Raw genomic sequence first — 17,331 nt, 5'->3', positions numbered from 1 at the left:
CAAGAAGTGTGGCCATCCCCACCTTTCTTCCCATGGACTTGAATATGGATAAGGGCTCCAGGTGGCAGAGCAGTTAGATAAAAGGCGTCTAAGGCAGGGGTGGGGAACCTTTTTCCTGCCAAGGGCCATTTGGATATATAATATTCCCAGGACATACAGAATTATCAACTTAAAACTTGGCTTGCTGTATTTGGTCAAACATTTAATTAACTCATCCCTAATGCCTTGACAGGGCCAGACCAATGATTTCACGGGCCTTATATGGTTCATGGGCGGGACATTTCCCACCCCTGGTCTAAGGTTTTAAAACATAGAGCCTACACCTGGATCCAGAACTGCTTATATACAATTATTATGTGTGCGTGAGAGAAAGATGTTCAAGGCACTTTTATGCTGGTTTTCTGTGATGGCAGGCCAATCTGTAGCATAAATGATACAATTTAGTTTATCGTTGGAATATGAGGTTTGTGTTCAAATGTGCAATTAGGTGTCTCCTCAAAGTTCAGATCGTGTTTGCATTATCTTTTGGAGTTTATTTTGCTTTGTAATATGGATTATGTTTTATGTGAGCAAATGAAAATCTGTTCATACATTTGTGTAACTATTATGGTTATTCAAAAATTTGGGAACTATTTAAATAGCCTCCAGAGAAGACTGAATGTTGGACTCTCTTTAATTAGTAAACCACCATCAAGAACAAATACACTAGTTCTCTAAAAAAGGTTTAACCTCAAGTCTTGCCCTACATATTTTCCATCTTCACATCTCATTTGGTTTACAGAGACCACTTCTTAGACTGTCCCTCCTCCAGATTGCTTTGGAATTTGTCTCTGAGAATTGCTCTTAACCAGCTGCCTTACCCCAAAGACCCACCCACACCCTATAAGCTCTAGGCCTATGCCACACAGCCTTCTGGAGGGCTCTTTCTAATGTCTGCTCATAATCTATTTGGTTTTCCTTTGATTTCAGTGGCTTTGCTTCAATGATATATTTCATCATACTTAGGGGAATTGTTAGTTTAAAAAGTTAATATTTACATATACTACAAATGCAGTCCTCTCCAATGGAAACTCCTAAAAAAATAGACGTGTGGCTATCCTGATGGCAAAAAAATCATTGGAAAACAAAGAAAAAATACATCATATAATACAATAAATGCCTGCCAAGATTTATAGGTTTCCAGAAATGATAATTGGGTGCTATTTCAGTACATTCTGAGGATCACTCTTTTACGCTGTTTTTGTTTTCAGTTTTTTTTCCTAGTATTAGAATCTTGATTGAATGCTGACCCCAAAAGAGCAAACCCCCCAAAACTCATGCTCATAAATTCAGTGAAGGGTTTGGTTCACTCACACGACCGTCAGATAATGAGCTGATTAAAGTTCTCTAACTAAAATTTTATTAGCTCAAGTTCTATTTCACCTTTCCAAGCTCTAATCTTAAAGCTGTCAGCATAGCTACAGCCAACAAATAGTATAAATGATACGGACAATTAAGCAAAATCTTTTCCGAATCTGGCACCCAATACCTTAGGCATGAAAATGTGTCTCACCTGTCTCTCCAAAAGGCTTACTGTTTATATATATAATTGATTTTTTTACAGAGAGGAAGGGAGAGGGATAGAGAGTTAGAAACATCAATGAGAGAGAAACATCCATCAGCTGCCTCCTGCATACCCCCTGCTGGGGATGTGCCCGCAACCAAGGTATATGCCCTTGACCGGAATTGAACCTGGGACCCTTCAGTCTGCAGGCCAATGCTCTATCCACTGAACCAAACCGGCTAGGGCAAGGCTTACTGTTTTAAACTAGATGCACTGGCATTAGGATTGAGTAGTTGATTGAAACTCTTGTTGATATTTTGAAAAACTTTAAATATTTGTTTCCATTTAATAAAAGTAATTGTAAACATGATAACTAGATAAAGGATTCTTTGGTGCCCTTAAAAGATGCTTCAAGTCGTTTGTATATCTTATATTATATTTTTGTACTTCCATTAGTTATATACATTTCACCCACAACTCTATGGCCTTTTATAAAGGTTATATAGGGTAAAAAGTGAAAATTCCCTGCTTCTACCCTTTTGATTCTATTGTCTTAAAGTAACTGCTATTAACAATTCTGTGCCTGTTTAGCTAGGATTTGATGTATTCCTATTTAGTCATATACCCCAGCCTATAATTATATAAAATCTATGCCTATATCTATATGTCATATATATATATATATCTGCATCCTCACATTTTGTCATATAAGGTTGAGATATGCTATACATATTGCTCTTCCACTGTCATTTTCCAGATATACTATGTCATGAACATCATCTTTCAGTTAGTGCACATGGATCTCATGCCATCTTTTTAATGGTTGCATAGCATTCTAAACTGTACCCTAGTTTATACATAAAATTTTATTATTAACTATGGCATATGCATGTCATTATAAGCAATAATTAAACATTATAGGTAGAAATCAGTTTTTTTCTTTTTTGCCAGTAATACACAATACAATTATGAACATCTTTGTGCATATATTTTTTTATGAAGTTGTTTTATTATTTCTTTTGGTAAAGTGCTAAAATGGCCAGTTGCCAATTCAAAGGTATTTTAACTCAGCAATATCAAATAGAACAAAAATTCCTACACATTTTGATTCTAGAGGCTTCTCCTATGACCATACTTTTCCAGAGTAAATTCCAAACATAAAATTTTGTTATTAAAACTGTTTATTACAAGGCATTGCAAATGAGTTGTAGAGTCAAAGTAAATGTTCCACCAAATAATGCTATAGCACTCCAGAATGATGAAGTGCTTAAAATAGAGTATTTAAGTTAGAACTTGTAAATGGGATATAATTACAGCTCTCATACTGCAACCATGCTATAGTGACACGTCCAAGAGCAAATTCTTCCCAGCATTCTTAGAATCGATATAAATGTCCAAGTGGTGAGCATATGTTTCTGGAATGTTTAATGTTTCTGTCGACAGTTGGGCAGGGTTTGTCTTATTTTCGGGGAGCTATGTCATAGGTCGGTTAATACCTTCTTATGTCATTATTGCATTCCCTCCAACAGATTTGATAGGGTATATGGAAATTTCTGAAAAGGTGAGCTGAGCATTCCAATCTGAACAACTTTATGGAGCATTAGCATTTTGTTACACCTTATATAAGGCAGGAAGAGTTGGCCAGAAGCACAGAATGATCTGCTGGCATATAACTGGAGCACCGTGATCTTTGCTGCAAAGTGTTTGACTTCACTTAAACTGACTTATGACATGTCACTGATCTAGTTTGTTAGCGAAACCACAGTTTATGGAAACCAGATTTCTTCACCATAAAGAGAGTGGGAGATTTTTATTCCTCATGGTAGATAGCTCAGTTGAACAGAACTGAGACCATTAGCTTTGTTAGAATGGCAATTATGGATTAATATTATATTGAAAGAGGGGCAAGGATGTCACACTAAAGTGTCCAATCTGCATTGTTTTGCAATGGGCACATTGGATTTATAGAAGAAATTGTATTTATATTTACATCAGGATTATAGAGCACTACATTGTGGGAAGATTTTTGGAAAAATCCAAAAAACAAGGCAAACTTTGTTCAAGAGTTCACTAACTAACCCATGCTTCATGTAGCCCCACTCAAATCCTTGCTTCCCTCACCCAGAAATTACTTAGGGGAGCATGGCATCTACAGGATTAGTCAGGGGCCTGGGCATAAAAAATAATTTCAGTTATTAGCCCTTTTGGGTCAAGAGTTAAAGAAAAGTTGATAAACCCATTGATAACAAATGTGCCAGGATAACATTTAAAATAGTATCAGCATATTTTGGGGGCAGGGGTACTGTTGCCTTTATATATATAAAGGGGTCATTTTTTAATATGTAATTTATGCCATTTTTCTTTGATAAAATATGCTTTTCAGAGGGAAAAGGAAACAAGCCAAATAAATGTTATTAAATTAAAAAATAGAGTCACTCTTTAGATGGGCTTTGAATAGTGAGCTTTCTCATGGTATTTAATTCCAATGAAGAAAGTGAAACCAATTCTGTCTTCAATACAGTCCCAGAACAGATTGTTCATAAACCATTATAAATATTATTAGTCAAATGGATAGGTTATTATATTTTAATTTTTATATATTTTGATGGTTTCCCCAAGAAGATACTCTTTGAGTCACACAGCTACATCATAGGGGAAAAGAAACATCTACATATCCCTTTCATGCTGCCAAAATAATAAGTGATGGAAACAAGGATATTTACAACATTCCAAAAGCTAGATAATCTGCACATGTGTCTTACCTTTCTCTTGCGAAGTCTGACCTGATTATCGGTGGGTTCCTGGGTGGTCAGAGGTTCCTTTAAGTGTAAACACTGCATGCCATCTCCCGAGCTGACCTTTGGAAGACTTTTGTTTTGATGTTCTGAGAAACCACTCTTCTGCAGGCCATTTTCAGCGGACATTCCACCAGGGCAGGAAGGAGGCTGCAGAAGGCAGCCCCCAGTATCTGCTTTTGATAATGGCAGTCCTCTGTCTGCACAAGGACTAGCGAAAAACTCATCTTGTACTACACAGCAGGTGTTTCTTTCATGTTCCTCCTTAGGGAAGTCGGGTTTCCTTCGTTGCTGAGCAATTACAGCAGAATTAAGCAATTGCTTCTCAGGCACAATATCTTTCACATTCAACGACTCACATACATGTATTTGGGATGCATCTTTTATTTCACTTAAGCTTATATCATTACAAAGCTCCAGGCTTTTGCTTATAATGTCAATAACTTTCCTCTCCCCACTTTCTTCCACGAGTGCTAATTCAGCTCCTCCAGCCACTCCCCAGGAGTTGTAAGAATCTTGGTTTCTTTCCGTGATAGGCAGCGTCTTGACTAAGGAGCCTGCTCCTTTGACGCTATGTTGGTCTGAGGTTTCGTGCCCTTGGGAAGTTAAAATCTGTTTATCATCTGTAAGACATAGATCAGAATCGGTATCCTCATCAGAAACATGCACTAGTGTTTCCGTGCTGGCTTCCAGAGAAAGAAACTGATCTTCACCTTCCTGGCTGTCACTTTCATCCACCTCCTTTGAAATGTGACCCATTGGCCTCCCAGGAAAATCTCTCAGCTCTGATGCATGGCAGCAGTCTGGTAGTGAAACACACTTCTCTTTGCGGTCCGCATTTAGAGTTGCATCTTTTTCCATACTTGCCTGCAATCTGTCAGCTACTAGTCCATGATGACATGCTGTGTTATGATCATCAGAACTAAAAGGCTGTCCCATCCATTGGGTCACATGTTCTTCCCAGCTTCTCTTCCTGATAGCTACAGACATGTCATTGTAGTTTAACAACAGATACAGAAATACATTCCATGTGAGACAAAAAGAGATGGAACTTGATGAAAGAACTTCAAATTTGCTGACTGAAGAAGACAGTGAGTTTTCTCATTTCACCACCTATTAAAAAATTTAAAAATATATATATAGTTCAGGACATGATTCTAAACTGAAAATATAACTTGGAAAAGAGAGCACTTAATCTATGCTAGAAAGATTAAATTAGAGAGTTTATAAAATTTCTGTTTAATAGCTTTAATAGTATTACTTCTTTAAGAAGCAGCTTGATATAAGGAGAAAATTTCACATTGGATATTTATGAAAAAAATCATTGACAGTATTTTAAAATGCAGCTGGATTGATCAATCTATTAATGAATAAAGATATAACTATTGGACATTGAAAACTTCAGTAAGAAAATATTTGGATTGCAATACTTGATAAAATTCACTGCAAGAAACTTGTTGTTCTAGCTTACATGCTTTCCTCATTTAGTTTTGTGAACACAAGTCTTGACAGAAATCTATTTTCTGTTTGGTTTGAATTTCAACAAAGGCCACTAGGGAACTGTTCATGCAAAATCTGAGCTATAGAGACAGCATTTGTAATGTATTAGTGTGTGAAAGAGCTAATACAGATCCCAAACTCTCAGGATGTATTCACTCCAGGGAGTGACTAAGAAACATGAAATAATCCAGTTTAGCTCATATTAACACATAATTCATGGATAAGAAAGCATAGCACATACCATTTACAATGCCTCAGGATAAATACATTTACATGCATAGTATTCCCGCTACTAGCTAGCTAGCTAGCTAGCATTATTGAGGCTAAGAGAAATTCAATAACTTGTTCACAGTTATAGATACATCTAGGAAGTAAGCCAGTAGTCAAACTAGGCCCTGGTTCTAAGGCCAGGATGACATAGCCAACACATTCATTGTCTCTGCGCAATGAGATCCTACCTCCACCCCTTCCTTCCACATATCTGTAGTATGTATAAAATCTAAACTCCGTAGGCAGGAATTCAGGGGAACCAAAAGGAAGATGTGAGCCTGATAAGGCGATTGGGATAATTCTTCAGAAATTTCAGTCTCTTTGGCTTGCATGGAGTTTAGTTTGTGTACTTCTGTTAGAATTCAGTCATAAAAATTTAAGTAAACAAGAAAACCAGGCATAAGATAAGGTCAGAATATAAACACATTCCTGGTATCCATACTTTTAACCTTGAATTATTCAAACCCTTAGTTAAAGGAAACAAATTATACCAGTGTAAACTCAGCCTTATAAAATGTTGTTCCGTAATGAAAGCAAATTCATGGACTGTAAAAGAAAAATCCCATTCACAAAGCAGACACTTCTAGTTCTGACTCCACATAGGGTCTTGCAGCACATAACATGGATTGGCTTATTGATTTCAACTGTAAACAAGATTAACTGCTGTGCTGGTTTTGGGTCACTTCAGGTTATTGAAAAGGACTGACTCCTCACCAAAAATTTCAAGCTATTCTGACTAAGCTCTAAGCACATGCCAGAAAGGTAAATATTCCCATCCTGTGAAGACCAGTGAAGGTAAGGAATGTACTAGAAATTGGTTCCTCAGCTTGACCAAATACCTTTCTGGATACTAGTTGGTGCCTCAAAGGTCTGTGATCATCTTTGAAAATGGTCAGCGTTCCCATTTTCCGTGTGGGCATCCATTCTCCACACAAAAGAAAACAGAAAGACCCCGAATCCCACGCACAAGGCATTACGGTGTGGGAGGCTACAGAAAGTGGAAAAGACGCAGATGCAGGTCAGAAAAAACTTGCTTTTATGGGCAACTTTGGGTTGTAATAGGGAGGTTCTGTTTTAGATGCTTTCTTTCCTTTATTTTTATCCAGTGTAGAAAGAGAGGGCTAACTTAAGAAACGCCAAGTGGTATTACTGTGTCATTCCTAAGCCTCATTTACATTTCAGTTGAGACTGAATTCTGGCTTCATTTCTTTTACTAAGTTTTATTAACCCCTTAGAGAATCGATTATACTAAATTTTGCCTTTAAGACCTTATCTTAATATTAACTAACTTATTTTACTCAACCTTGGCAAGTATGTAAATATTTTTATATCATCAAAGGGAGACAGTTCAACAAGTTCTGAGACAATCTGGCTACAAAGAAAGATTATAAATTAGATATACCCAACATAGTATTAATTACTCTGTCCTAATTTCTAACCTAGGTTTTTTTGATTATTTTCAAATTATTGCTGTGAATGTACATTGTCATTTCTTTCAAGAAAAATGTCCTTATTATTGTTATGACAACCATCACTACATTTTGAGTGCTCCCATAATATCCTGTGGTCTGATAGATTTAAAAAAAATTATCTCTACAAGCTTTTTTATTCATACTTCCTATTTAAATTCTGAGTTATAACATTGATGGTTAAAAACTGCCTCCGTGATTTAAAGGCTGAACAGAATATTAATAAGATGGAACACTGGATTCTTTTCAATCATGTCTCAGTGTATTGGCCTCATTTTCTAAGTCATCAGAATTGATTAGAATCCATCCTGCCAGAAGATGTGAAGTCTTTGTAAAAGTTCTGACTTTCCCTATGGACCACCTCATCAAAATGCCTTATTTAAAATTATATTTCTAGCCTGGCCGGTATGGCTTAGTGGTTGAGCCTCGACCCATGAACCAGGAGGTCATGGTTCAATTCACGGTCAGGACACATGCCCAGTTACGGGCTCAATCCCTAGTAGGGGCTGTGTAAGAGGCAGCTGATAAATGATTCTCTCTCATCATCGATGTTTCTATCTCCTTCTCCCTCTCCCTTCTTTTCTCTGAAGTCAACAACAACAAATAAAAATTATATTTTTAACTACTGACTACTTATTTTATAAATTTCTAATACATTTTTTGGGTAAACCTTTTTAGGAAATTTCATTCAGAATGAGCTCAGCTGCTGAGGATTTGGATGAAGGATCTGGAAAAGTATAGGTCATTCCAGGGTGTTGATTTTATGAAGTGAATTTCCATGGGGATTTTTCACTTCTTAAATGCATGTGTTCAAACACCACTGTATTAATATTACAAGAGACTGCATGTACCTCTAATTATGTAACATTTCTGAAAAATAATTGCAAAATGTCCAACTTTACTGTTTGTGATATGAGTGCATAGGATGTTTAGATACAAAGTGATTTCAAATGATTGTTTCGGCTAATTTTGTAGCACTAACACTCCATAAAATAAGTACTTTATAGCATATAGAATTTATTTTTAAATTAATTGTAATTGCACTAAAAAGTAACATCAAACGAATACATTCTATTGAGAATCACTGACATATATCTGATATCAAATGATCATGCTTTGCCTTGAACTTATTGCTGATATAAACACATACCTTACTTTTTGGCCTGGTAGTGAATTGTCCCTAAGGAAGAAGAGCCTGGTGATAATCACTCCTGGCCATTCTATAGCCTGGGAGAACATGATAAAAATGAAGGACTTGTGGCTGAAATCAAGTTGGCCGTACTGTAGAACTGATGGCAACACTGCCTGCCCATCATCATTCATTCACAAATGTTTATTCTGTGCCATAGACATTGTGCTAAACATCGGGACTATAAACCTAAGTAATATACTGTATTCTACCTTTCCTAAAGAAGCTTACAACTTTATGGTAGAAACTCATGTAAACAAGGATAATAAGGTCTCACATGGCCACAAATGCCACAGAAAATCTAACACAGAGGAGGGGGGTCATTAACTCTCCCTCCTTTTTGCTCTCCCTCTTCCCTCCCTCCCTCCCTCCCTCCCTTCCTTCCTTTATCCTTCCCTCCCTCCCACCCACCCTCCTTCCCTCCCTCCCTTCTCATTTTCTAAATCATTTGAATTGACTAGAATCCAGATTGGGAAGTCTTTGTAAAAGTCCTGACTTTTGCCCTAGTTGGTTTGGCTCAGTTGATGCAGGGGTCCTCAAACTTTTTAAACGGGGCCAGTTCACTGTCCCTCAGACCGTTGGAGGGCTGGACTATAGTTTAAAAAAAAAAACTATGAACAAATTCCTATGCGCACTGCGGGCCCAGGACGAGTCGGCTGCTAAGCAGGACAGGCAGCGGCACCCGGCGGGCCGGATAAATGTCCTCAGCGGGCCACATGTGACCCGCGGGCCGTAGTTTGAGGACGCCTGATAGAACATTGGCCTGAGGACTGAAGAGTCTCGGGTTCGATTCTGATCAAGGGCACATGCGCTGGTTGCGGGCTCGATGCCCAGTAGGGGGCATGCAGGAGGCAGCCAATCAATGAATCTCTCTCTCTCTCTCCTTTCTTCTCTGAAATCAATAAAAATATATTTTTAAAAAAAGTCCTGACTTTTAAAAGTCTTTGTAAAAATCATTTCTTTCTTTCTTCCTTTGTCCGTTCCTCCCTTCCAAGTAGTGTTGGTTATGGTGCAAACATTAGATAGGGCCTCTAGAGGAGGAACCCCCCGAATGAGGCCCTCTGTGGGAAATTTCCTGCTTCCAGTACATCCAGGTCAAATGGGAATTGAGATGTATTCCCTACTCTATGTGCGAAGTATTTTTCTTTTTGGCTTCAGGTTTTTACTATTCTAGAATCACCTCTTTAGAAAAGATAGCAGAAGCATCAATAAGCTCCAGAGAATTACTTACAACTTGAAAACTCATTGGTCACACATTGGAAACACATTTCTACGGAGCATTTCAGAGAAAACTAATGGGAGAAATTTTTCAAAGGAAAAGAATGCCAGATAATTTCTCAGAACTAATGAACTTAGTTTTAAGATTGAAGAGAATCCATTGAATATCCAATAATACAAAGAACAGAAATAGATCACACCATGAAACATTATTGTGAAATTTCAGAAATTTAGAAGTAAACAAATGATGATAAATAAATATTATCAGAGAAAGAAAAAAGAAATTACTTATTAGGTATTGGGAATCTGAACAATGTTAGATTTCTTAACACTGTATATAAGACAGGTAACGATTGGTTGCCTCCTGCATGCACCTGATGGGAGATCGAACCCGAAACCTGGGTATGTGCCCTGTCTGACAACAGAACCCGCCGGCTCCTGGTGTAAGGGCCAACCAATTGAGCCCACCGGCAAGGGCTACATAAAATGTTTTAAAGAGCGGAAATGTAATGATTGTATACTGCTGGCTTAGCTGTGAGATTTTTTGGTAACCAAGACAATGCAAACAGTAAATACTGACTTAGTAAAGATTATAGACCAACTATTTTCTAAGCATAGAGTTTTCTGGGGGGTGGGGTTAGGGATGGTAGGCAGAATAGTTTCAGAGAACAAATGTTTAATTTTCTATAGTAGGAAATGAACTGATAATGTCTAAAATGGAAAAAAAATAGTGTAATATTGTCTAGAAGTATGGAAATAAATACCAGGAGAAATAGCTATTTTTATTTTTAAGTATTATGCTTCTGAATGCTTTTGCTTGAGATAGGAAAAAAAAGTATCCTATCTATGAATCTCAGAAAGCATGTTAAATAACAATTTAAATTTTAATATGTTCCGGAGCAGGAATTTTAAGACTGAGTTGATGCATAAATACAGTGATGAGCAAAAGTAGGTCTACAATTGCGAGTATGTGAAACACAGAGTTTCGTCTTGTTTATTCTTGTCCTATATTATAAAAGGCTAATATGCAAATAGACCGAACAGTAGAACAACTGAACAACTGGTAGATACGACGTGTGCTGGCCACCAGGGGGCGTGTGCGGAACATGGCGGGCATTGGCTGCAGTGGGATGGTAGAGCAGGTGAGCAGGGGTGCCAGATCAAGGCAAGGTGCCCAGTTGCTGTCATCGGGGTGAGACTCTGGTGGTTACTGAAAATTATTTGCTCCTTCATGCTGTGGTTCCGCCTGCTGCCAGCACCAGCCCCACTCGCACCCGCTGCTGGTGCCCAGCACCAGTCCTGATCACTCGGCGCCATCAGTGGGTGCAAGCTGAGGCTGCCGGCCCTGATTGCCCCTGAGGGCTTCTCCACCTCCCCCTGCTCTTGAGGGGTGATCAGGGCAGCAGCCACTGCTCGCACCCACTGCTGGCGCTGGCCCCAATTGCTCCACGCCATCCGTAGGTGCATGCAGGGCTGGCACCATCAGCGCATGGGAGTGGTGGTGGCAGGAGTGGGGCTGCTGAAGACGGGGCCAGGGGCCGCAGTGGGAGGGGCTGGGCGAGGGCATGGAGGATGGGCTGAGACCCACCCCTGTGCCTACCACAGCCTTGCGACCCACAGTTCCTTTCAAGGTTCAGAAATTCATGCACTGGGCCCTAATCTATAATAATAAAAGTGTAATATGCTAATTGGACTGGACAGCTGAATGACCTTGCAGACATCATTCTGGACATCCTTCCAGATGACCTTCTGGACGATGCTGTGGCGGGGGCCGAGGCAGAGGCGGTTAGGGGCAATCAGGCAGGCAGGCAGAGTGGTTAGGGGCGATCAGGCAGTCAGGCAGAGTGGTTAGGAGCGATCAGGCAGGCAAGCAGGCGAGTGGTTAGGAGCCAGCGGTCCTGGATTGCGAGAAGGATGTCCAACTGCCTGCAGCTGGACATCCCCCGAGGAGTCCCAGATTGCGAGAGGGTGCAGGCCGGGTTGAAGGACTCCCACTCCCCCGCCAGTGCATGAATTTCATGTACTGGGCCTCTAGTATTATATATTTTTCCATACAAACAACTGTAAACCTACTTTTGCTCACTCCTGTATGTTTACATTTTCTCTATAATATATTCAATAGGACCAACCTATTCCCCTTTGTTCCTGCCCCACTCAGCACACACCCCCTCCCACTCACAATTATACACAAACTTGCCTCATACTTTCAGCAAAATAAAGGTGTCAGTTTGGTACTTATTTTTGACCACCAATGTCAGTGCAGTTTTTCATGAGGCTCTTAAGTGATTTCTTCAATGGCTTCCTTTCCTCCTCAACCCTTCTGGGAACTCCTGGAATTCAGGACAGGTATTCTTGGTAATCCTCTTAACTATAATCTTTTAAAAATATTACCTGGATAGAAGTTTAAAACATCGAAAATAATATGTAAATAGAATTAAGTGAGTAAATACATATGAAAAGAGGGATTATCGGTTCTGTTCCAATTTTCTTGGATGCCATACTCTCAATTTTTGAAAAGACAGCAACTGTTTGATTCATTCCTTCGAATGTGGATATCTTGTTTTCTCCTTTCAGAACACAGATGTTATATTTTATTACATTACATTATATTATATTTATTATATTATGTAAAATTCTGAAATATATATATATATAATTCAGAATTTTACATAATATAATAAATAATATATATATAAATCATAATCATATACATATATATATGATTGACCCCCCCTGGATAATTGTTAAACACCTTCACACAATTCCACATATGTAATAGAAGGGAAAATAAAGTCATAATAGTACTGCCGATTTCTCTTTATTTTTTCTACTTTTTCCTTGAGTAGCCAGAGTTACTTCTGGCTTCCCTTAGTGCAGTGGTTCTCAACCTTTCTAATGCCGCGACCCTTTAATACAGTTCCTCATGTTGTGGGGACCCCCAACCATAAAATTATTTTCGTTGCTACTTCATAACTATAATTTTGCTACTGTTAATGAGTCGTAATGTAAATATCTGTGTTTTCTGATGGTCTTATGGGGGTCCCCACAACATGAGGAACTGTATTAAAGGGTCGCGGCATTAGAAAGGTTGAGAACCACTGCCTTAGTGTCTTTCTTCTTAATTACCTGTTCCATGTTAAATTTCTAGGACATGTGCTTCTCCTACTACTCTAAAGTATATAGATGTGTCATATCTATCACGTAGCAAGTTTGCAGTAACTCTAGGAAGGAAGAAAAGATATAAGGGGGAAAATCTTTTAATTAAAAGTAGGTTAAACTCTCTGAAATTCTGTCTTGCAAGAATAGAGAATGCAGCTAAATGAAGAAAAGAACACTTCAATAGCGGCCTGCTTTGTTACTACATGAAAAAAGTCCAGTGAGATGAAGAGAGTGGGGACATCGATAGTGATTTGAAATCTTAATGTATCTTAGCCTACTCCCAAGAAGTCTCCTTTCCACAGAGTGAGTGCCCCAAACACTTGGAATTGAATTAGATAATTAGAGCAGAATCAACAACACGGAAACAGACAGCATCACAGATTAACACAGTTCTTCAAAGGTGCGCTCACTAATGTCAAAGGAAATCTTTATTACAGTGAGTATTTGTGGAGGCTAAAATGAAATTCATTTTTTTATGGAGGTGTCAAAGAAAAAAATTATCTAACAAACTAATTTGGCATCTTCCTGTTAGCCCTAAGTCAATGGCAGCATGCAGAGGATTGCTTTTCATTGCCAAACTGATGTTGCATATACAAGATGCCTAAGAGCAGCAAGAAATCATAGAACAGATACGATTTTTCTTAAATCTTTATGTAAATGTATGGACAAATAGCAAGAAAAGATAATAACACATTTAAAAAAGCATTTCTGAGTCTAGTTATAGTGGCCAACGGTTAGTAAAAAACAATTAGTGCTTTTTCTTTAAAATATTCATGCTACCTAATCCAAATTAAGCTGTGGGAGAGAGAGAAACCTTTAATAATATAATGTAAGAATTTCTCTCCATTTGATTTCATGTAGATTTCCTTTCTTTAGTAGCAGTCTATGTATTACCCCTTCACAAAATTATCCATCTACTTTTAGATCCTTTGCCAAATGTTGGCATTTACTCGTTATGCTTCATTAGCTGTTGGTGGGGGAAAAAAATTCCTGTTAAAATTCTTTATTGGTAATTGTTTAATGAAGCTTACAATATTATATATGAAATAGCTTTCATGCTTTTAGACTGTCTGGAAAACATTAACAATTTTAGTAAATTATAGAATGAACCACCTATAATGAACTAAGTCAGTGGAATAAGTAGTACATCACCTTTTCCAAGAAACACACCCAACCTTCCATCATTTTTTGGTCTTTAGGAAAAAAAATGAAGTGGTATCTACTTAACAACATTCTCTTTAATATTTTCCTATTTTTATGTAAATCTTGCTTTTCCTGAGCTTGGAAAACTTTTTCTCATTCTTAGCTTTCAGAGGCAAAGATATTCCAGGAATCAGGCAAACTTGAAAATTAACTCTGTCAATCCTCTGGAAACAGCTCATCAGAAAGAGCAGGGTGCTACAACATTGCAAGGTATTATTTCCATGGTACCTTCTATTTTTACCTCCAGGTTCCTGCTATTTAACGTAGCCTTAGTAGTTTCTAATTTTCTTGCAGGGAGGAGCCCAAATACTGGCAACGTTTGACTTACCACCACTTTATAGCTCAGTTCCGCGAGGTTTGCAGATTCTCTTAACGTTTTCTTAAGCAACCCACATGTAATTTGAGGAAATCTTGGGACATTTAGTGATATTGCCTGATAGCACTGAGACTTTGCTGAGGGTAATTGGTTTCCAAGAGATCCCATAATTAGCATAATCATGGAGGACAATATTGCATCATGTTTGCAATAATTTCTAGATATCTGTATTTTCTTTGGATTTCCATGTTTTATTTTTAAAAGAGTACACAGTATTCTTAATAATAGTGTCCTGTCCTATGCAGAATTCTTTGAGCATTCAGAACTATAGTGTATCTTAGATATTTCTGCAATTAAATTCATTAATGAATAATTAATCATTTATGGTTTTTTTTGCCTTGATATGTCTTTATCTACAGAATCCCTTATAACCAAAGAAAAGTATTGCCTTTGCTCTGAACTTTTTTCACATGGAATTTTTCATGCAACAGGAAATACCTTAGAGTTAAATTTGATATCAAGAGTTTGGCTGCCTTTTTCTTTGGATGGCACATCAGTATGACCGAAATGATGTTTTGCTTTATTATAAAAAGAGATTTCTCTTCAACAAGGAACATGGATTATAATGCTTTATCAACAGCATGGTGATATGTGGCTTTGCTTTGAGTGCCACTATTTTTAGCTTTGCTATCATTTCTAAGAACACTCTAACAGTAGACACAGTAATCACTAAATATAAATAAGAGATATGACTACATCAACACAGGTGCTCAGATAGCTAGGTGATAATAGGATACTAAGACTTCAGTCATTCAATTAGTTCAGCTTTCACTAAAATTCAGAATATGAAATCATTGGGAACTTGGCTACTTCTGTTAGGTCGGTATCATCCTACCAGGGGTCAATGCCTCTGATGTCAACTTTCTTCCTCTGTATTTAATATCTATAGTTTTCATTTTACTTTGTCATCTGTCTATGTGCATTTAAACTTGGTTTTATAACCAAGTGTTCTTCTCTAAATCCAGTTAATAGTAGGTGCATTAGAAACTTTTGATGATCATGATAATAGTAACAAAAAGCTTCCATTTTTGTGAAGGCAGGATGTCTGTTAAAGAATCATTCCTTCTCCCCTAGCCCCCTGTGATTTGGGTTAGTTACTTAAGTTTGTGTTCTTCGGTTTTCTCATGCCTTAATGGGAATAATAAAAAATTGTTGAGGGGAAAAGAATAATATTGAACTAAAACAACAATGTTGAGCCAATAGTGCATGTAGAACACTTAACTCATGGCATATTGCAAGAACTCACTTGATGCTAAGTGACTTGATGCTGATGCTGATAAAGACAATGCCAATGACTCCTTTAGCTTTTGGTTGATCTTAGCTGCAGAATCCATGGCTGAGTATGAGCTGGATCCATCCCTTGGATGCCCTTGTTATTTCAACATAGATGAGTGATTTTGACCAAAAATGTGAAACACCATGATTCTTTCTTTCTTGATTGATTGATTTATGCTTTTTTAAACAAAATATTTGTTTGTTATACTGTATGCAAAACAATTTTCACATACAAAATCTCATGCGAAACTCAAATGACTTGGTGATGTAAATATTTTCTTTATCTTCCCAACTTTGCCAATAAAAAGCAGAAGCTTAAGGTAGTTACGGGGCATGTTTCAAATCCTAGAGCATCAAGTGATAAAGATGCAAATGAGAGCCAATATTCTGACTGCCCATGGGGCTTTTCAGTACACCATTCCATTTAAATTGTGGAGACTTCACTCGTGCTCTGCTCTCACTGGCCTTGTGTAACTTTTAATTTCAAACTATTTCTGGATGCTCATGCTTCCTTCTAGCTCTTACTGAATTTGTCATGGCATCTTATGAGAGTGTTGTTAACCTCTGGCCTCAGGATCTGATGACTCTTGACAACCTCTTATTTTCTTCCCACTTTAAAAATTATTATCCTATCATTACAGGATGTTTGGGAAAAAAGTTCCACAATGCCTACTCTTCAAGACTGGTTCTGCTTTGCTTTCTTTCCTCTTTCCATCCTATTTATTCCACAAACATTTATTGACAGGCAGGTATTGATAACACCTGACATGGTAGGTATTTCGCTAATTTCTGGGAATAAAAAGAAACACTGAATTTCTAAACTGGTTCTCTGATTTTGCTACTTTCTTCCGATCTCATTTCCATGAACAGGACTGATTTTATCTTTGAATTATTTGAATTGTATTGCTAAAACACTTCAATTCAGTCTAACCCCAAACAACCTTTTTCACACATACAACTAGCTACAGTAGTTTTTTTCTACCCATCTATCTTTTTTGTTTGTTTGTTTTGTTAATCCTCACCAGAGGACATTTCTTTTTTCTATTGATTTTTAGAGATTGTGGAAGGGAGGGGAGAGACAGGAAGAAACATTGATGTGAGAGAGACACATCAACAAGCTGCCTCCCACATGCACCTTGGCGTGAGCTGAGGACAGAGGTACAACTGAGGTACATGCCCTTAACCGGAATCGAACCTGTGATCCCATCCCCACAGTCCATGGGCCGATGCTCTAACCACTGAACAAAACTAGCTAGAGCTCTACCCATCTATCTTAATTAATGTGAAAGTTCATATGCATACTGTTTGCATTGCTTTCCAGCTTTTTTGTGTGT

General features: G+C 37.9%; 1 protein-coding gene across 2 annotated transcripts in view; it reads right to left on the bottom strand.

The window, feature by feature from the left end:
- Window positions 1-17,331, bottom strand: part of DLC1 (DLC1 Rho GTPase activating protein) — a 460,437-nt gene that overhangs the window by 365,833 nt on the left and 77,273 nt on the right. For both annotated transcript variants that reach the window (XM_080661952.1, XM_080661951.1), the window contains exon 2: window positions 4,306-5,451. In XM_080661952.1, the coding sequence (XP_080518078.1) occupies window positions 4,306-5,328 (1,023 nt within the window). In that variant the 5' untranslated portion in view covers window positions 5,329-5,451. The remainder of the gene's footprint in view (window positions 1-4,305; window positions 5,452-17,331) is intronic.

This window comes from Plecotus auritus (genome assembly GCF_963455305.1).
Source record: "Plecotus auritus genome assembly, chromosome: 3".
NCBI classification, from domain to species: Eukaryota; Metazoa; Chordata; class Mammalia; order Chiroptera; family Vespertilionidae; genus Plecotus; species Plecotus auritus.
This window is presented reverse-complemented; position numbering and strand designations above follow the sequence as displayed.